Here is a 22,128-nt window from a genome sequence, read left to right on the forward strand (position 1 = left end):
TCCCATTTGCCTTCCCTTCTGTCACCCTCCCACCCAAATTATCCCCTTCTCCCCCACTTTCCTGTAGTGTCAGATAGATTTTCATACCAAATTGAGTGTGCGTGCTATTCCCTCCTTAATCCAAATGTGATGAGAGTAAGCTTCACTTTTTCCCTTTCAAGATCAAACATGAACCTGAGATTCCCTCCAGAAATGTCTGATCTTGGTAAAGGTATTCAGTTTGATCTAAATAAACCAAGATGGCTGCTTTGGTCCACAGATACTAAAAACATGTAATCATAAAAAGAAAATAATATATTCAAGTAAAATTTCAAAGAAAAGTAGAGCTTAGCCACAAAGTCAACCAGAATTCCTGGAAGAGTTTTGCTTTATAAATTAAATTAAGGAAGGAAGAATGAATTGGGAGAAAAATGAGAGCCTTGGAGGAAAGACCTAGAACAGGAACTGGAGGAAAGACTTGCAAGCAAAATGAATAATTTAATATCAGGCCACTGGACCCAGATGGCTCATGGTCCTCTTCAAGAATGAAGGACAAACACAACAACAAAGAACAATAGTGTTCCAACACTTATGATCTTTTAGTGTCACCAGTGTTCTATCTTGTGTGATTCTAATTGTGGTACCATCATAGGTAAATTTTTATCTTGATGCTTGTAATATTTTGTCATTTATTTGGGTGTTTCAGAATTTAACTATAACAATCCTGTGAATTACCCTTGTAGGATCTCTTTCAGGTGCTGATTGGTGGATTTTTTCTATTTCTACTCTCCCCTCTTGTTCTAATGCTTCAGCACAATTTTCTTTAACTATTTCTTGTATTCTTGTATCAAGACTCTTTTTATGATCCAAAGTTTCAGGTAGATCAGTTATTCTTATGCTTTCTCTTCTTGATCTCTTCTCTAGATCTGTTGTTTTTCTTATGAGATGTTTCACATTCTCTTTTTTCATTCTTTATATTTTGTTTTTTATTTCTTCATCTCTTATAACTTCACTAGCTCCCCCCTTGCCCAATTCTGATTTTCAAGGAGTTATTTTCTTCCTCAAGACTCTGGATCTCCTGTTCTAATTCATTGACTTTCTTGTCATGATCTTCTTGTTTTCTTTTTTGTATTATTCTTTTCTTTTTAATTTTTCCTCAATCTCTCTCATTTGATTTTTAAGGTCTTTTTTAAAGGTCTTCCATGAATTCTTTTTGGGTAGGTGACCATGTGACATTACTCTTATGGGTAGAAAAGGGTTTCTTTGTTTCAGTATCCTCCTCTGAAGATGAACCCCGGTCTTCTTTATTCCCATAGTAACTCTCTATGACTGGATTATTTCTCCTTTGCCTGTGCATTTTGTTTTTGGATAGTAATTTAGCTTTTGTAATCACCTCTAGTTCTGGAGTATAGGAGGATGGTGCTTCTGGCGTCTGATCCTCTTCAGTTCTCCCTCTGATCTTGAACTCAAACCAAGACCTTCAACTTCCTCAAAGTGCAAACAGCCAGCAGGAACCCCACCCCACTGCTTCTGCACTCACTCAGTCGAGGTTCCCTTGATCTTCACCAGGTCAAATGCCCATCTCTTCTCTCTGTCCCTGGGGTAAAAGTTCATGTGGCAGCTGAGGCAGAACCCAGCTAACTCCAGACCTTGCTGCTTTTTATTTAAGCAGTGTGTTACTTTTGTTAAAGTGGGACCAAGCCTGGAGTTATTTACACTTTACAGGGAGGAAATCTAGTCCTGGGGTTTTTCTTTTCTAATTGTCCCCAAAGGACTCTGTGCTGCCCCACTCATTTCTTTTCACATCTCCATTTTTATCCAGAGGTGCTGTTTTTTATCTTTTGTGGAGGGAAATCTTGACAGTGTCAAATTTTCTGACTTACTCCACCATCTTTCCAGAATCCTCTCCTGTAATTTTAATATTAGTACAAGTACATAGTAACTCTCAAGATGAGACCACCAGATTTGGAGTTACTTGTCAACACTAAAGGAAGAGTAAGCTTTGATTCCAAGATACTTGCTTCTAGGTCATTGCTGACATTGTCAGACAGACTATATTCATTCATTAGCCTATTAATTTATTCAGCATTTGTTAAGCATCTTCTGTCTTTGATGTACTATTCTTCTTTCTGTTTTTACCATAGTAATTAATAAATAGCTAACAAGTATTCTTGCTTTTAAACAACCTATGACTACCTGATAACTAAATTTATAATTATTTTAAAAATGAATTAAATTTGGGATTTTTTTCTTATGTTAGGCATTTATGTATATGCATTATTAATGCTGTGACCCTCACTACTCATGTTCAAATATGACTCTCAACCAGAAGATCCAATCATTTATTTAAATGGTTCTAAGGAAGGAAAATTTGGATATGGGGCAGTAGCATCTAACATCTGGTTCCAGCTATGGATAGTCTCCAGACCATTGTCAGCTAAAATCTTTCAACTGATTACAGAATAAATAATGGTGTCTTGGATTTATGTCTGAATGACTGTTGGCCCTAGAAAGAGTGGAGAACACTTTGAAATGTGCACTGAAATATTATTTTAAATAGCATCTAGTCAGGAAACCTGATAATAGCAAAGTATATTCCATTACCTCAATGGCTGTGATCTCAAAAACATCCTTCACCTGATTTGTGTAATGATGATACATTCCCAGAACTAGACCAGACAGTAATCTTGGACAATGAGAATTGTGCTACCATTGTCATATATATTGCCATATCCTTTGAAAATAGATATTCTTCCTGCCAATTGGCCAAGACTGTTAAATTTGAGAAATATTAGATGACCTGTCAGTATCTGACTCAGGAAGGCTACAGAGTATAATGCAATACAGTGATAGTGGGGGCCCTTGGAAGATGGGATCTAGCTATAAGTCTTAGCTATGCTAGTCTAAGAAAGAAGTTTATGGCATGGAACTTCATCAGTTGAAGCGGGAAAATATACATCAAACATATAACAGGAAATCAAAATGAGCTCATGGGATGAATATGGTGAGAAGGAATTATATATCTTTATTAATTTATATACAATCTCTAGTACTTTTTGACTTATTTTATCATTTAAATGTACAAATATTTAGTTCCTTAAATGTTATATTACACTTTAATATTACTGGGTATTTGATTATTTATCCCTATAAAATGTAATGTGATAAAACCACCTCTAAGTCTATTAATTTCAACATTAGTTGAATTAAGTATAAATATCATTTCTCATTCTCAGTGTTGGAGATTGTATCACAGTCTTGGTTTTGTGCAATTTTTGTAATTTTTGCCAAGAGACTATGCCAATGCACCAGGGGGGAGGGAATTTGGTAATTTAAGCTAAGCAGGGAACATTGTGGCTTATTCTAACAAGTCTAGGGTCAAACATATTCTAGAACCATCAAAGTCAACAATAAATAAGAATTCTGAAATATTGATTTATATCTTATATAATATAATCTTGTTTAATGAAATTTTTGTCTGATAGGACAAAACAATGAAGTTTGTTGAGAATTCAGTCTGCCAGCCCTTGAATTGTCCAGATTCCCATCATATTACTTTACCTCATAGCTGCTGCAAAGTTTGCAAAGGTAAGTTAAAGTTAAGTGATGATTTATATGCATATTTTCTTTTTCATGCTTAATTCTTATTGACATTCAGTAGGTTTTTTATAAGAAAACTATTTTCAAAGGATCATAATTTTCCACTAAACAAAACCTTTTCCTTTTGCCTAATCTCAATAAGATGGATTTTCCTATGCCTTAATCTTCTTACATTTTACCTTTTTCCAACTCTAAATGACGCTTATGACCAACTGTCTTCTTCTGTACTCTTGGGCTTCAGAGAATTTCTGGATAATGCCAAACAGCCAAAATGTATAGTAATACTTTTATAACACCCCTTCTTGGGTCACTAGTCTAACTTTCACTACATTATCAGATTAGTATCACAGAGGGAAAAAAAAATCTACTTTCCTCAGGGCTTTAGAATAACTCTAAAGGGTTGTGTGGATCACAGTGCTATAGCTCCTGAATTACCATCCTATGTGGCCCCTAAGACTTATCAACCAGAGAGAATATATAGGGAATATAATAAGAACAGTGGTTAAAAAATTCCTCCCTCCTTTCTAGTCCATAAGCACACTATCCCCTTCTGTACAGAAGATCCATGGAGATTGTTGGTTCAAATTTAAAATACAGTGGAAGTCAAGAACATTTTTTTCAAGAACATGGGAGTCCATGAAGACAAACTCACACTTGGTTCAGGAAGTCTTTGTGTAACTCCTATAAAGTTTTAGTTAATTGTAGCCCTTCACTGAGCTCCAAAGATTGGTCCATTTCTAAAGTTCCTGAGCAGTATTTACCTATATCACAAGGGAGGATCCCTGAAGTTTCCACAGTCCTCTCAGGATTGTCTTTCTGCCTCCACCTTCAGGCACTTCTGTCATTGGCTACTCCTCCTCCTGTGGATTCACCTATTGACTCCAGTTGCCAATGGAACTTCTGATGGTTTTGATGATTTTTCTAAACTCACTGTGCCTGCATACTATTATTTCAGTGTAATTACTCACTTAAGAAAAAGAGAACAAACACAAAAGAAATAGCCAGTTTGAGGAACTGGTCATATCTTCCCATCGACCCACCTCCCCCAAGAAATTCAAATCAATTCTCACTTGAAAACTGTCAGGGTAGAGACAAAGAGATTATCTGCCCAAATCTTTTGTATGTGCTCACTTAGCTTCTTTTGGGTCCATCTCTGAAGCCAATTTGAAGGTTTTTCATCATCATATAACACTAGTTCCTCAACTATTCATGACTGGGAATTAATTCCCGACAGTTTCACATGATAGATTGGAATACCTGTACACATTCTACATAATCAACTAGAAGGAGCAAATCCAAGCAGGACTGGGCTAAGGACTGGGCCCTCATTAATAAAAATCATCTCAATATACTTGTATGATCTGCCTCTCAGAATTTTTGTGAGGAAATCACTACAAATTTATCCTAATTTCATCTGGGACTTCATTTGTATCTGTTGCTTTTATTCACCTCTTGTAAGTTAATTAGCATGTTCTACACTGTTTATTAACATCCTTCTATGTTAAATTCAAACCACCAATCTTACCTTTTCAGGTAAGAAAGAGCATGTCAATGAATTGGCTATGATGCTAAAAAACTTAGAAAACCAACAAATGAAAATAACACAAAACAGAAATTCTGAAAAAAAAAGGAGAGACTGACATAATTGAAAGCAACAAAGGAGACTGAATTAATAGGTAAACTAGGAGTTAATTTTTCAGTAAAAAAATCAATAACATAAGCAGTCATTAGTGAACTTAGTTTAAAAATAAATCACATCACCAGTATCAAAATGAAAAAGTTGAATTCACAACCAGTGAAGAAAAAAATCATTAAGAATTACTTTGTTGGGCTATTTTGCCACACTCCATGCCTATACAACTGTCAACTTAAATAAAATGGATGAGAATTTACAATAATATTATGAAGTATTTACAAATAACTCTCTCTTAGAGTTATTTAAGTCATAAATGAACTCCCAAAGAAAACATCCTTAAGTCCAAATATATTTACAGGTAAATTCTAGCAAATATTTAAAGGATATATTTATAATAATTAATGTAATTATATTTATATATTATACCTATATATTTATTATCATATGAAGTAGTTATAATTAATGTATGATAATTAATTCCAATGCTACATAAACTTTTTGGAAAAATAGCCAAACAGAGTTCCCACTAAGTTCCTTCTATGACACAGTTATAGTCACATAGAATACTCTTCTTGTTTAAAAAAAAAAACACTAGAAAACATAAGAATAGATGGAACTTTCCTTAAAATGTTAAATAATATTTATCTAAAACTGAACTGCTATGGAAACATGCCTTTCCACGTTATCACTGTTCCTATTCAATATGTGCTAGAAATGCTAGCTATAGCTATAAGAAAAATAACATGTTCATAAAAGAAACAAAGAACTTGATTAATTGGAGACATATATGGTGCTCATGATTTGGCAGTTTTATTATATAAAAAGTGACCAATTATGAAGCTAATTTACAGTTTTAATGCTATACTTATCAAGCTACTTACGAGATTATCAGTTTAGCTCAGTCATTTTTCAACCATGTCTGAGTCTTCATAACACCATTTTGGGTTTTCTTGGCCGATACTAGAGTGGTTGGTCATTGCATTCTCCAGCTTATATTACAGAGAAGAAACTGAAGCAAATAGGATTAAATGACTTGCTCAGGGTCCCAAATCTAGTAAGTGTCTGAGCCCAGATTTAAACACAGAAAAATAAGTCTTCCTGATTCCAAGCTCAGTGCTCTATTCGCTGTGTCAGCTAACTGCCTGAGATGGCTCATACAGCTAGATTTTTTTAAATGATAAAATTCACTTGTAGAATCAAAAGCTCTAGAACTAACAAAAAAGAGATGGGAAGAAAGGAGGACTAGAACTTCTATTATAAAATATCAGTCATCAAAACCATTTGAACTAGATAAAAGAGAGATGTAGGCCAAATGGAACAGACTAGACAATGGAGAATCAGAAACAGTAGAACTCAGTAACATAGAATGATACAAATCCTAAAATAAAATGTTTAGAAAATAACCCCTGTTTGATAAAAAAAAAATAACTGCTGGGAAAACTGGAAAGCATTATGGAAGAAACTAGGACTTGATCCATATCTTACATCATGTTCTCCAGTAAAGTTAAAATGAATGTCACATGAATATCAAAATCATACCACTAGAAGTGAGAAAAATAGCTAATCCTATATCTCTACCACTTCTGAGAGAAGGGGATGAATTCTGAACCAAACAAGAAATAGAGGCAAATACACAGGGTAAAATAAACCATCAATAAAATTGACCACATTAAAAATAAAAAATAACAAATATTACATCATATCAAGAAATGAAGAAAACACTTTTCGTAAGAAACAGAATTCATTTATGTTAAAGACACTTGTTATATTAAAACATTGAAATAAATAAATTAAAACATAGGAATAAATACATAAATCCTTAGTGATAAATAACATCTATCTAGAATCAAGAGTCAGCATAATCTGTAATGAAGATAAACTAAGGACCTTTCTAGTAAGATAAGAGGTAAATTTTATTATCCATTATTGTCTTTACTATTTAGTGCTACAAATGCCAATTATAGCTAGAAAACAAGAAAAATATTGAAGGAATAAGTATAGACAAAGAGGAAAGTAAATTATTGTTTGTTGCGGATAATATGATTAGAGAACCCTAGAAAATCAACTAAAACTTAATTGAAACATTTGTCAACTTCAGTAACCTTGCTGGACATAAATCAAACCCACAGAAATTATCAGTATTTCTGAACACTATCAACAAAAATTCAGTAAAAAGAACCAGAAATAGAAATTTTATTTAAAATAACTGCAATTTAAAATACTTGGTACTCTACCTGGTAAGAAATATGTAAGCACTATATGGTTGCAATTACAAAATGTTCTTTATACAAATAAAGGCAGATCTAAATCACTGGAAAAATATTAATTTTTCACATGTGGACTGAGCCAATAAAACAAAAATAGCAATATTACTATTTATTCAGTGCCATACAATTAAACTGCCAAAAGGATTACTTTATTGAGATACAAAAAAAAAAAAAATGAGTGAAATTCAATAAAGAAGTAGAAAGGAAGGGAACCTAGTTGTACCATAGAAAGCCATAATAGTTTTAAAAGTTTGGTAAAAAATAAGAGATAAAGTTTCATCAGATGAATAGATTAGATACAAGATAAGATACAAAACAGATGCAAATGAACCCAATTGACTAGTATTTGACAAACCTAAAGATCCCAGACATTTGGGCAAGAATTCACTATTTGAGAAAAAAAACTGTTGGGAAAATTGGAAAGCAATCTGACAGAAACTGTGTATATACAAACATTCCATATCATATGCTAAGACAAGCTCCAAATGAATATGGTTTACAAACAGAGGATGACATCATAAACAATTTAAGGGAACAAGGAAGGAATCACCTATTAAATGTATGGATAGTGGAAAAACTCATAACCGAACAAACAAAAGACTGAGAGATTCAAAGGAGGACTAAATAAAATAAATAAGATTTTGCCAAACAAATACAATGCAGTTACAATCAAAAGAGAAGAGAAAAAATGGGGAAAACTCTGCAGCCAATTCATCTCTGGTCTTACTACTGAGATATATAGAAAACTTCTCCAAATTTATAAGCATAAGACATTCTCCAGAGGAAGGTATCCAAGCTATCAATACCCATATCAAAAATTTCTGACACTGGTATTTATAGAAATGTACCCATGAGATTGGCAAAGTTAGCAACAAATAAAGAAAATGACAAATTCTGGAGGGATTGTTGAGGTTTTAAAGGTACCTTAAAGAAATGTTAATGGAGCTGTGAACTGTTCTAACCATTCTGGAAAGCAATTTGTATATATGCCCCCCAAAGTTTTTGTACTTCGAGTATCCTTTGACCTCAAAGTAAAGGTCTCATGTAGAAAAATATTTATAGGAACACTTATCATGGTGGCAAAGGATTGGAAATTGAAGGGATACCTCTCAAGTAGTGAATGGCTAAACAAGTTAAGGTATGTGAATATGAAAGAATGTTATTGTGCTGTAGGAAATCATGAAGAAGATAGTTTTTAAAAACTTGTAAAGTCTCATATGTATTAATGCAAAGTGAAATGAACAGATCTTGGATAACAATTTATACAATAACAATAGTGTAAGGATGGTTGGTGATTGTTGTCCTTTGTGCGTGAAAAGGATCAAAATGACATCACTATGTTAGAGTCAAGTTATGACCCTAACATCTGAATATGGCTGATCAGACCAATATGAGCTCAGGAAGGCCCTACCACAAATCAGACACAAGTAATTTATACAAGCATTTGGAGTGGAGATGTCTTTAAATTTGTGCCTTTCATATTTCTTTTGAGCTACTGCAGTTCTGCTTTGCTCATATAGTATAGTGCTTTTTTCAATGCAAACATGGCATGCTGGGAAGTCCTGTACCAGTGTTTCCAATGTCTCACAATCAACTCCAAAATTCTTCAGAGAAACCTTAAGAGTATCTTTGTATTGATTATTCTGACCTCTGTGTGAGCATTTACCTTGTGTGAGTTCTCCATGAAATAGTCTTTTAGGCAAGCATATTTTTGGCATTCAAACAATGTAGCTAGCCGTTTAGAATTATGCTCTCTGCAGTAAAGTTTGAGTACTTTGCAGTTCAGCTTGAGAAAGAACATCAGTGTCTAGTAACTTGTCTTGCCAGATGATCTTCAGAATTTTCCCAAGACAATTGAAATGGAAGCAATTCAGTTTCCTGGCATGGCACTGGTATGCTGACTAGGTTTCACAGATATACAGCCATAACATCAGTAAAACATCTCTGTTCGGTAGGCAGCCTAATATCTTTCCATTCCCATAGTTTTGAACTAACACTGAGCTAGCTCTAGCAATGCATGCATCAACTTTGTCATCTATGTAGATGTCCCTGGAAAGGTAAATGGCAACATTCAAAATTTCTCCATTTGCTGTAGCCAGTGGTTCCACATACCGATGGTGTGGTGTTAACTGGTGGAGAGCCTCTGTTTTCTTGGTGTTAATTATTAGACCAAAATTAGCACAAGTGGCAGAGAACTGATCCATACTTTGTTGCATCTCAGCCTCAGAGGCTGCATTGAGTGCACAATCATCTGCAAACAAAATTGCACACCTACTCTCCCTCCACTTTAGTCTTAGTTTGTAGTCTTTTCAAGTTAAATAATATAACTAAAATAGGAATGGGAAATCTGTGGCCTCAAGGTCACATGTGACCTTCTAGGTCCTTGGGTGCAACCTTTTGAGTGAGTCCAAGTTTCAAAGAAAAAATCCTTTTATTAAGGTGATTTGTTCTGTGAAATTTGGATTCAGTCAAAGGGCTACACTTGAGGACATGTTGCCTTGAATTTGCAGTCTCCCCACCCCTGACCTAAAGTGTGGTAGCTGACATTGATGGCATTTCATCCTTGCTGAAGGTATCTGACAAGACTGCTAAAAATGTCATACAAACAAGTACATAGTTCTGCTTCACTCCATTGGTGAATGGGAAAGCATGAGAGCACCATTCCTTGTTGTGGAACTGGCATACAATATTGATATACTTCTCTAGCCAACCAAATTTTGCCATGATCTTCCATTGCAAACAGTACTGAAAGACTTAGTAATTCTTATCAGCATAATAATCAAACACAATTCCAAGGTTTCCTATTACTATTCACCTCCAGAGAGAGAGTGATTAGAGTATTTTTTTTACATAGAAAATATGAGAATTTGTATTGCTTGCCTGTTCATATTTGTAAGTATCTTTTTCTTGTTTTTACCATAAACAATGGAAAGAGTGGTGGAAGGGAAAAAAATTATAACAAAATAAAATTGAATTTAGAAAAAGATATCTATTACACTTTTGCATATTCTAGTATATACCACAAAATGAATTGATTAGTTTAGATAACATTTGAATTTGTAGAGATAACTTCAAAATTTTAGGATATAAGTAGCAATAATTTGTAATGGAAGATTTAATTTTTTGCGTATCTATGATTTCATTGGTATAGGGGAATTCAGAAGAAGAAATTCCCTTTAGCAGTGCATATGGGCACGACCTTTGCAACTTATAGTCTTAGATTATTAGCTGAGATGCTGAAAAGTCAAGTGATTTGCCTAGAGACACATAGCATTTGTCAGAGGTAGGACTTAACTCTCTTGAACTTTCCAGTTGCAAGACAGGATCTTCACAGAAATATATAATAATATTCATGTGTTGTTTTCCTTCACTTTTACTAGAGAGCTCATTGAGGTACATATCAGAAGGAGACACACAAGGAACTTTCATAAAGTCTCATTAATAAAACTTTTATGGATCCACATATTTTAGCATAAATGTGTTGAGTGATAGGAAGAACTATAGGTGCACACCAAAGAGAAATTGATTCATTTAATAAATATTTGTTGGGTATAAGATACTGCAGATATTAAGAGAGAGAACATTAAAACAGGACTTTTTACATAATAAGCTTGTCATGTGGTAAGAATGAAGATATACACACAAATAATCATATTATAAAGGAGAATATTCCAAACATGTTGCAACTTTAAAAAAAAATCCAGCTCTTATGGAGACAAATACAATGCGAAAGCAGTAAAAGTACTGGACTTTCTGCCAGTCTTTATTTAATTTTTGGACTCTGAATGTTAAGATTAAACGGTGTAAATATCACCAAAATAATTCGTTGATATGCTCACTCTATTCAGTGGCTTGGGAGAATTTGGTGCCAAAGCAGTTTGCCATGACATTTAGCCAGAAGAGGCAGCAAAAGGACAACAAAGGGCAAAAGATTTTAATTTAGTCAATATGGAAAGTGAGGCAAATATTCTAAATCTCATGGAAATGTCACTGTACTTGTGTTTCTTCCATAGTCAATTACAACTGCATATGTGTAAAATGTAGTTTTGATTCTCTATTAGATAATAAGAAGGATAGAGATATACTTCTACACTCAAAGTATTAAGGAAAATAAAATATTCTTTGAAAATTAGAGAAAAGAAAGAAAAACTCTAAAATGAGAGAGAGAAAGTCTAAACCTATGTTAGGAGATTGTAGGGCAGAAGAATATGACAGAGAGCTGGGAAAGAAAAAAATCTTGGAATTGTTGGAGTTCATTACAAGTTTATGGTGCAGTGGGAGGGAAGGGAGCGGTGGCCCCTCTGAGGAAGAAGGCAGCTAACTTCCTGTACTTAATGTAATGATGGATATTTAAGGAGGAAGAATGTCTGAGGCGGTCATCAGAAGAAGAGATTAGTTCTAGGGAATGGCTGAAGAATACTGAAGCAGTCATGTTAATCTGAGATGAACAACTAGGGTGTCCTATTTTTACTACCTTCCCAGAGTATGTATATAATAACAACAGCAAAATAATAACAATAGTTAGCATTTATACAATGCTTACCATGTGTTAGGCACTTTTTAATTATCTCAGTTGATCCTCACAACAATCCTGTGAGGTAGGTGTTGTTATTATCCCCATTTTATAGATGAAGAAGCTGAGGCAAACAGGTTATCATACACCTACTAAGTATCTGAAGGTGATTTTGAATTCAGGATCTTCTTCCTGACTGAACAGGTTGTGGTATATGATTGTGATGGAATTCTATTGTATATGTAGTTTTCTGTTTTTCATAAAAATAAAAAAATTTTAAAAAAGCATTTTTATAGCTCTTTAAGCATAGTTCTAAATTGTTCCCCAGAATGGTTGGACTAGGTCACAACTTCACCAACAGGGCATCAGTGTTTCAATTTAAATAAATTCCAATAAAAATGTTTTATGGGCTTTATAAGAACAACTAAGCAGGATGGTTACAGAGAAACCTAGGAAGTTTGATTCTTCATGACCCTGTCTGGCAAAGACACTAAAGTGAGTTGTCATTTCCTTCTCCAGTTCATTTAACAGACTTGGAAACTGGGGCAAATAGGATGAGTCATCTAGGGTCCCACAACTAGTGTCTGAGGCCAGATTTAAACTCAGGTGTTCTTGACTTCAGGTCTTATGCATTATCCACTTACCTGCCCAAAATCTAGCCTACATCCCACCAATCAAAGACTCAAACCCCAGTCTCACATGTATCAGGTGGGAATCATTACACCACTATAACAACGAGGATGGTGGCTGCCAACATTACATATCAACATACTGTGAATTACATTTTTAGATTTAGGTCATGAATTAAAGATTAATCAATCAATAAGCATTGTTAAGCTTGTACCACATGACAAGCACTGTCCTTAGCACTGGGGATACAAAATCAAAAAAAAACCCTCTTTTACATTTAAGGAACTTATATTCTGTTGGTGAGACTAATATGCATATACAAATAAAGTTATTTTGGGGAGGAACAGGCACTACCAGTTAAGAGGATCAGGAAAGTCTACTTGAACTAAATTTTGAAGAGAACTAGTTATTTTAAGAGGCAGAGGTAAGAAGCAAATGCATTCCAGGGATAGGAGTCAATTTCGGCAAAGATGGAATCAGGGGGAGGTGTGTCACATTGGAGGAAAAAGAAACCCAAATTGAGACAGTTTAACTAGTGTGACCGAAAATATTATGTAAGAAGGCTAAAAAGGTAAGTTGGAGGCAGGTTCTGAAGAGTTTTAAATGCCAAAGAAATGAATTTTCATTTCCTTCTAGAGGCAAGGCTTCTAAGAAGTTACTACTGCTTACTGAGTTTCAGTACTATTGTTATGTTTGTGCTTCAGTTTGGTAGTTGTGCATGGGATGAATCAGAGAGAAGAGAAATTAAATGAAATGGAAGAAAGAAAACAATTGGGAAGTTATTGCAATAGTCCAGGGAAGAGTTGATGAAGACCAGGATTAGGCTGTTGTGTGAGTGGAGAAAGAGGGACATATATAACCCATGTTGCAGAGGCAGACTTGACAAGAGTTGACAACTGAAGATGGCAGTTAAGGAGAGTGAAGTCAAGGTTGTGAACTGGTACGAAAGAGTACCAGCCCTGGAATTAGGAAGATCCTGAATTCAAATACACCTTCAGATACTTACTAGGTGTGTGATAATCTTGTTGTGAACAAGACTGTGAACACAGTCTTCAAGGATGATTCTGCCTTGACAGAAATAAAGAGGTATAAAAAATGATGTCAGCTGAAAGATAATGGGTTTTGATTTTTAAACATTACTGGGAGAATTGGAAAGCAGTTTGGCAGAAACTAGGCATAGACTAACATCTGACACCTTACTACAAGATAAGATCTAAATGAATTAATGATTTAGACATAAATCATTTAAACATATCTTAAGTAAATTAGGGGAGCTTGAGAAAATATACCTGTCAGATGTATGGACAAGAACAAGCAAGAAATAGACAGGATCACAGGAAGTAAAATAGGAAATTATGATTACATGTAATTAAACAGCTTTTGAACAAAATACAATCAAAATTGGAAGGAAGAAAGGAAACTTGTAAAAAACTAACAGCATGTTTCTCTGATAAAGACCTCATTTTTCAAATATATAGGGAATGAAGGCAAATTTATAAAGAAGAAGAGCCTTTCCCCAATTGACAGTCAAATGATATGAATAGAAGAGTTTTCAGAAGAAATCAAAGCCATCAATACTATCATTAAAAAATACTCTAAATAATGATTAGAGAAATGCAAATTAAAATAACTCCAAGATACCATCTCACACCTATTAGATTGGCTATGCAATAGATAAGGAAAATGACAAGTGTTGAAGAGGATTAGGAAAAATTGGAACACTGATGCTCTGTTAGTGAAGTTGTGAACTAGTGCAAGCATTCTGGGGAAAAATTTAGAACTAGAGCTACAAAACTGTGCATACTCTTTGACCAAACAATACCACTAGTAGGTCTGTATCTGAAAGAGATCAAAGAAAAAGAACCTATTTGTACAAAAGTATTTATAGCAACTCTTTCTGTGGTGGCAAAGAATAGGAAATTGAGGGAATGCCCATTAACTGAGGAATGCCTGAACAATTTGTGGTTTATGATTGTAATGGAATATTCCTGACCTGTACATAAGGATGAGTAGGGTGATGTTAGAAAAAACCTGAAAGACATTTATGAACTGATGCAAAGTAAAGTGAGCAGAACCAGGAGATCATTGTACACAGTAATAGTTAAATTATGAGGATGATCAAGTGTGAAAGATTTAACTACTCTGATTAGGACAATGATCAAGACAATTCCAAAGACCCATGATGAAAAATGTTATCCACTTACAGAGAGAGAACTTGTGAACTATGAATGCAACTTAAAGTGTAACTTGATTTAAACTTTACTTTTCTTATTTTTCTTATTTTTTGTCTATTTTCTTTTGCAACATGGCTAATATGGAAATATGTGTTGCATGACTTCACATTTATAATTGACATCGAAATGCTTGCCTTCTCAAGTTGGGGGAAGGAGAGACTTAGAACTCAAAATTTTAAAAGAGTTGGAATTTTTTTACATGTAATTAGTAAATATTTAAGGAAATAAATAAAATATACTTAAAAATAATGAGTTCTATTTTTAATATGTTGTGCTTGAGATTACTAAAAAATATTCAGTTGGAAATGTCAGTGGGTAGAAGAGCTCAGTATAGAGTGTGGATGTGTACATTTAGATTTGAGAACTATCTGCATGAAGATAAAAATAGGAACTGATATCTCTAAGAGTGAGGATGTGGAAGAAAGGCTTCAACAGAGAATGCTGGTATATGCCCACATTTAGAGGGGTGAAAGATGAATGACAAATGAAAGGAGAATAATAAGACAAATAGCAAGAAAATGAAGAGAAAAGAATAGTGTCACAAAATGCTAAGAACAGAAAGTGTATCTTATGTGTATGTTTTTAAAACATAATTTTTATTAACATTGTCTAACTATAGAATTACTGTGTAAACTTTTCTTCCTGCCAACATGGCTTTTTACTTGAAATAAGTTTTCCCCAAAAAAGGAATGGGATGGGAATACACATTAGAGACATTCTCTTTTTTAACTTCTTAGGCATGCCCTTTTTCATGAATAAATAATTTTTACTTATATTCTTTTCAATTGCCCTTATGCTAATCTTATTTTTTAGGAAACTCCTTGATGGCAAGGACTATTTCGTATATATTTTTTAGCCTTTGTACTTCTGGTACCTAACACTGTGCCCTACATACAGTAGACACCTAATAAAGTTTGCTGAAATGAATTGGATTAATTTTAGAGATATTTAGGATCATGAGATAATAGATTTAAAATTAGAAAGGACCTTAGAGGTCCATCCCACTTATTTTGCAGATGAGAAACTCAGTTTCCTGTACAATGGTACAAGATCTTGCGCAAGATCTTCCACTTAACAATGTACAATAGTATTCTTGCACAAGAAAACAGGTAGCAAGCAGCAGAACTGTGATTCCTTTGGCCCCAATTCTAGCCAATATTTACAAAGTATCCTGGCATATAGTGGGTGCTTACTAAATGTTTTTTCCTTGTTTCTCCTGTTTCTACTGCTAAATAAGACGAATCATTCTATATCACCTCCCTTAATCTATGTCACATGGTTACGCTTTGGGGAGGGGCTTTGATTTAATCTTCAAAATATTTGGATTCATATGCTAATAAAGCCAATTTTTTCTATTTTTCCTACCAACATAGATGAATCAATCAACATACGTTTATCAAGATAACCATTTTGCAATTTTCATGACCACAACTTTTGAACTAAAAATTTTTGTTTCACAGGATTATTGATTTAGAGTTCTAAGTAACTTTAGAATACATTTAGTTAAACACATTTATTTTCACAGATGAAGAAACTGAGATCTGGGAAGATTAGATGTCATAGACAAACAAGCAGAAAGTAGAAGAATCAGGATTCAAACCCAGTCCTACAATTTCAGATCCAATGCTCTTTCCATTGCATATAGAGCCACCCTAGTTAAATGACTTTGCTCTAAGTTTCCTTCCCTTCGTTTTTCTCATCCACTATTTCATTCACTTTTCTCATCAATGGGTGAAGATAGCAAATAATTAGTGACTGTGAAATCATGTATAATACTATACATGAGGCAATGTGTGAATGATGGGTAATTGTTTTTACTTCCATTAAAAGTCCTCTAGCTTATGTATTTCATTTGAACAACTTAGAGTGATCAATGAACAACTGACTCAGAAAAGAGAGATTCTGAGAAATTGTATGTGGTTGATATCATGGTTTATAAAGTCTTCTAGTTTTATTTCATATCAAAACAGGAGTGGGGTAACTAGGTGATACAGTGGATAGAGCACTTTTTCTGGAGTCAGAAGGACCTGAGTTCAAATCTGATCTCAGACACTTACTTGCTGTGTGACCTGGGGCAAGTCACGTAACCCTGATTGACTCTTTTTTTTAAAGAGCCTTAAGGTTTATGAAGTTTTCATTATTCACAAAATTTTGACCTTCTCCAACCGTGGGCACAAGGTAACTTAAAGATATTCATGGAAAAAAATGAGTTAAAGTGATGTCATTTTCTTGCTTGGGAGTCTACCTGTCAAAACAAACCTAGGGCCTGTGTGAACCTAATTACAAAACACTTTTCACACAGATAAAATCAGATCTAGTAATTGGAAAAATGTCAATTCCTCATGACTAGGCTGAAACAATATAATAAAAAAGATAATTCTACCTGAATTAATTTACATACCCAGCACCATACCAATTAAGCTACCAAAAATTATTTAGTAGAGCTAGAAAAAAATCTTAACAGAATTCATCTGGAAGAACAAAAAGTCAAGAATATCAAGAGTATCAATGAAAGGAATTCAAAAGAAGGTGATCTAATCATACCAGATCTCAAACTATATTATAAATTATATTATAAACAACTCTGAGGTGTCTCCTCACATTAGAATGGCAAACACGATAAAAAAGGAAAATGGCATGTTGGAGGACATGTAGGAAAACTGGAACACTAATGCACAGTTAGTAGAGTTGTGAACTGATCCAAACATTCTGGAGAGCAATTTCAATCTATATCCAAAGGACTACAAAACTGTGCATACCCTCTGATCCAACAATATCAGTACTAGGTCTGTATCACAAAGTGATAAAAAAAAGGTGAAAAGAACCTATTTGCACAAAAATATTTATAGTAGCTGTTTTGTTGTGGCTAAGAAGTAGAAATTGAAGGGATAGCCATCATTCGAGGAATGGCTGAACAAGTTATGGTATACGATTGTGATGGAACTGTGGCATGAGAAATGATGAGCAGGCTGATTTTAGAAAAACCTGGAAAGACTTACATGAATTGAGGTAGAGTGAAGTAAACAGAATGAAGAGAACATAGCAATATTATACAACAATTGATTGTGAATGACTTAACTATTCTCAGCAATACAATGATCCAAGACAGTCCTAAAGTACTCATGATGCAAAATTATATCCACCTCCAGACAGAGAGAGAGGGAGCTGATGAACTCTGAGTACAAATTGAGGTATACTTTTCTCACATTATTTTTTTGCCTTTTTTCAATAAAGATAATATGAAAATTAAAGATGATATAATTTCTCCTAGCTAACATATTCAGGAAGTGTTTGCTGGATTATCCATTTGATATATTTAATACATGTTGAGCATACCTTGATTGCAAGTACCTTGCATTAGATTTTGGATGTGAAATTTTCTTTGCAGATGACAATCAATCTGTACTGGAAGTTTTAATCCTTGACTCTAATAATTTCTATTCATTTCACATATTTGAAATAAATTTCTATGTGTGCTTGTGTGTATGTATGAATATATAAGTAATATGTGAAAATAATGAATTCTGTAATATAGTTACATGTATTCAAATATGCACTATGTAAAATATGGTGATTGTTTCCAGTGTAGTGGAAATACGAGGGCAAGCTAGGTGGTGCAATGGATAGAGCAGAAGTCAGGAGGACCTGAGTTCAAATCTCACCTCAGACACTTGACATTCACTAGTTGTGTACCTTGGGCAAGTTACTCAACCCCAATAGCCTCATCCTGGGTCATCTCCAGTCATCCTGATGAATATGGGGTCACTGAATTTAGATGACTCTGGAGGAGAAGTGAGGTCAAGGGCAAGTCATTTCATTATTTCTCTGTTGGCATTCTGTTGTCTTTTTTGGCAGCAAAGGGTGAACACACACACACACACACACACACACACACACACACAGTGGAAATATGCCATGAAAATTTGAACAATATGACCACTTCATAGAATTTGTTCCTGTGCTAATAATGGAAAAGGGCTACACAAAGGATTTCTATTAGTTCTTTTTCCAGAAGAAGCAAAGAAAACACTTTAACTAAAAACTTTCAAGAGAAATAATTTGGTTTATAAATAAGGTAGAAATTTTTTGGCATTTAGTTCTATGATACCAAAGTATATAACCTGTTCCTTTTGGACAAATGTAAGAGTGAAGGAAAAATCACATAGAAAAAAATGTTTTTAAAGAAAACGGAAAATGCAAAGCATTTATTTGCTTTACTGAACTTTACCTGAATCCATTTAATTTTCCTTTAGGTCATGATTTTTGTTCTGTGAGACATAACTGCATGGAGAATTCAGTCTGCCAGAATCTAAACGACAGGGCAGTGTGCGTTTGTCAAGATGGTTTTCGAGCCCTTCGAGAGGACAATGCCTACTGTGAAGGTAATACTTTTCACTTTCAAGTAATCAAAGATGATTATTTTATCTTTTGTAATTGCCCCTGTAACTGTTTGGTTAAAATATATCTCTTACCAATGAATGTGAGTATACAATTTTGTTTCTCTTATAATTAAAAAAAATAATATGATCTTTAATATTAGGATCATGCATTTATTTACATTGTATTTTGGAATATGTTGTAAGATGTTAGTCTAAAATGAATTTCTGTGAGACTGCTTTACAGTTTTCCCAAAAGATTTTTGTATAAAATAGGCACTATTTTCATAGACAGTTTATGTTATTTACTTTATCAAACACTGGGTTTTTGAGTTCTGTTGTTTCTAAATCTCACTTTTCTAGTTTATTCTTTTGATCTATGTCTCTACTCTTTAACCATTATCAGGTGGCTTTGATAACTACTGCTTTGTAATAGAGTTTTAAATATGGAATTGATATTCCTCCTTCATGACTACTTTTCATCACTACTTTTATGTTTTGTTTTATCCAAATTAATTTTGTTATTATTTTACCAAGTTCTGTAAAGTATCCTTTTGTTAATTTTGTTGTATAATATTAAAGTGTAAATCAATTTTTGTAGTTTTGTCATTTTTTATGATATTGTTACAGCAATAGGAGGAAAACTCATCCTTAAACTGTTCTTTATTTCCTTAAGGGGCACTTTTAAATTGAGTTTATAGAATTCTTTCGTGTTTTGGGAAGTTGATCCCCAAATTCTTTATTCAATTTGTAGTTATTTGAAATACAGTTTCCTTTTCATTTGTTGTTGCTTGTATTTTCTGGTTATTATATAGAAATGTTGATTTTAAGACTTTATTGCATACGTTAAAACTTTCCTGAAGCTATTATCCCAATATTTTTGCTGATTCCCTAGGGCTTTCCAAGAAAACCATGTCATCAGCAAAAACGGGTAGTTTTGTCTCTTATTTATATATCTTTATTCCTTTAATTCCTTTCTTTTGCCTTATTGCTGTTGCAAACATTCGCAAAACTATAAGAAATAATAGGGGGCAAGATGAGAATCCTTGCTATACTTCTGCATTTACTGGAAAAAAGTTCTAATCTATCTCCATTGCATATGATACTTATTTTTGGTTTTATGTAGATTTTTTAATATTAAAAGATCACTTTATGCCGATACTTTGTAGGGCTTTTAGCATAAATAAGAGTTGCACTTTATCAAAGTCTTTTTTCTGAATATGTTGAGATGATCATGTGTTTTTGTATGTTTTGATTTCAATATGATTGATTATGTTGATTGATTTCTTAAGTTTGAACTATCCATTCATCTCTGGCATTAATTAACCTGATCCTAATGAATTACTTCTTGAATAACATTTTATAGTGTGATAGCATTATGTTTAAAAATTTCAAGTCAGTGTTCAGATAGTAGTGTATAGTTTTCTTTCTGTGTTTTATCTTTCCTTGTTTAGATATTAGGACTATATTGGTATTCTAAAAGAATTCTATCAGGGCGCTGTCTTTCTAAATTTTTGAGACTAATGTGGTATATGAAAATGAACTATTCTTTAAAAGTTAGATAGGATTCTCTTTGATTCAATCAAGACCAGTATTTTTTGTTAGTTCTTTTGCATTTAGATCAATTTCATTTTCTTATATTGGGTTAAGATCTCTATTTGATCTCCTGATAGTTTGGATATTTTATATTTTTCCTTGGGGTCACATGGCATAAGGAGAAGGAAAAATGGACCTTACTCTCACCAGCTTAGCGCACAGTGCCCATGAATAGGTAAACAGCATCTCTATCCTCGGACATCACTGGAAAGAGAAAGAGTAATTATACTTCCACCAGGTAGAATTAAAAATAAAACCATTTCCAGCTATACAGCCAATGGAAAACATAGTAAAGGAATATAGAATGTCTTCTCCCAGAAATAGATCCCTGGCAATTCCTACATGGATGGTTTCATCTTTGGTGGTCTGGGCATGTCTATACAACTTAAAAGGTTTTTTCTTTTATTCCACAAGTAAAACCAGTAAAGCTTAATATAAAAGAAAAGCATGTAACCAGCAAAAATCTTTACAGCTAATTTTCTTGATAAATATCACATTTCCAAGATATATAAGCAATTGGTTCAAAATTATTGGAATAGCAGCTACTCCCAATTGATATAAAGTCAAGATATGGGAATAAGCAGTTTTTAGAGGAATAACTCCAAGCAATCAATAGCCATATATAAAAATAATGTTCCAAAAATTGATAGATAAATGCAAATTAGAGCATCTCTAATGTCATCATAAACTCTTCATTCTCATTCTAATATTTAATCTTTTGCTAGGTTCTGTTTATTCTACCTTTCTAAGAGCTTTCATTTAATGTCCCCTTCTCTCCCTATCACTGCCACCACCCTCTTACAGGCTCTGCTTATCTCACACCTAGAGTATTAAAATACCCTTCTGATTTGGCTCTTTTCCTCAAGTTTTTTCTCCATTTCAATCCATCATCCTTTTAACTTTCAAAGTGATGTAGATTCAAAATTATTTTCTATAGATATGTTTGTCTATGTCAGTCTCTAATCAATAGACTCTTGTGATTCCCTCTTTATAAGATCAAATATTAAGTTCTTTCTTCGATTTTTAAAAGCCCTTCACAATCTAGCCTCTTCCTATCTTTCCAGTCTTCTTCCATTTTACTCCCCTCCACATGCAATGCTCTCCAATTATACTAGTCTTCTTGTTGTTATGTGAACATGATGGCTGTCCTGTATTCCTGAAGTTTTCTCCCTCCTCACTACTACCTCCTGGATCCCCTGACTTTCTTCCAGACTCAGTTCAAATTTATCCTTTTGCGAGGATCCTTTTCAAGTCTCTCCCAACTAGTCATGTTTTCTCTGTGTAGTTATCTCCAAAT

General features: G+C 33.8%; 1 protein-coding gene across 2 annotated transcripts in view; it reads left to right on the plus strand.

Annotated features, from left to right (window-relative positions):
• Nucleotides 1-22,128, plus strand: part of NELL2 (neural EGFL like 2) — a 139,256-nt gene that overhangs the window by 70,931 nt on the left and 46,197 nt on the right. For both annotated transcript variants that reach the window (XM_072654267.1, XM_072654268.1), the window contains exons 11-12: nucleotides 3,465-3,567; nucleotides 19,113-19,241. In XM_072654267.1, coding sequence (XP_072510368.1) covers nucleotides 3,465-3,567; nucleotides 19,113-19,241 — 232 coding nt within the window. The remainder of the gene's footprint in view (nucleotides 1-3,464; nucleotides 3,568-19,112; nucleotides 19,242-22,128) is intronic.

This window comes from Notamacropus eugenii, chromosome 3 (genome assembly GCF_028372415.1).
Source record: "Notamacropus eugenii isolate mMacEug1 chromosome 3, mMacEug1.pri_v2, whole genome shotgun sequence".
In the NCBI taxonomy this organism is placed as follows: domain Eukaryota; kingdom Metazoa; phylum Chordata; class Mammalia; order Diprotodontia; family Macropodidae; genus Notamacropus; species Notamacropus eugenii.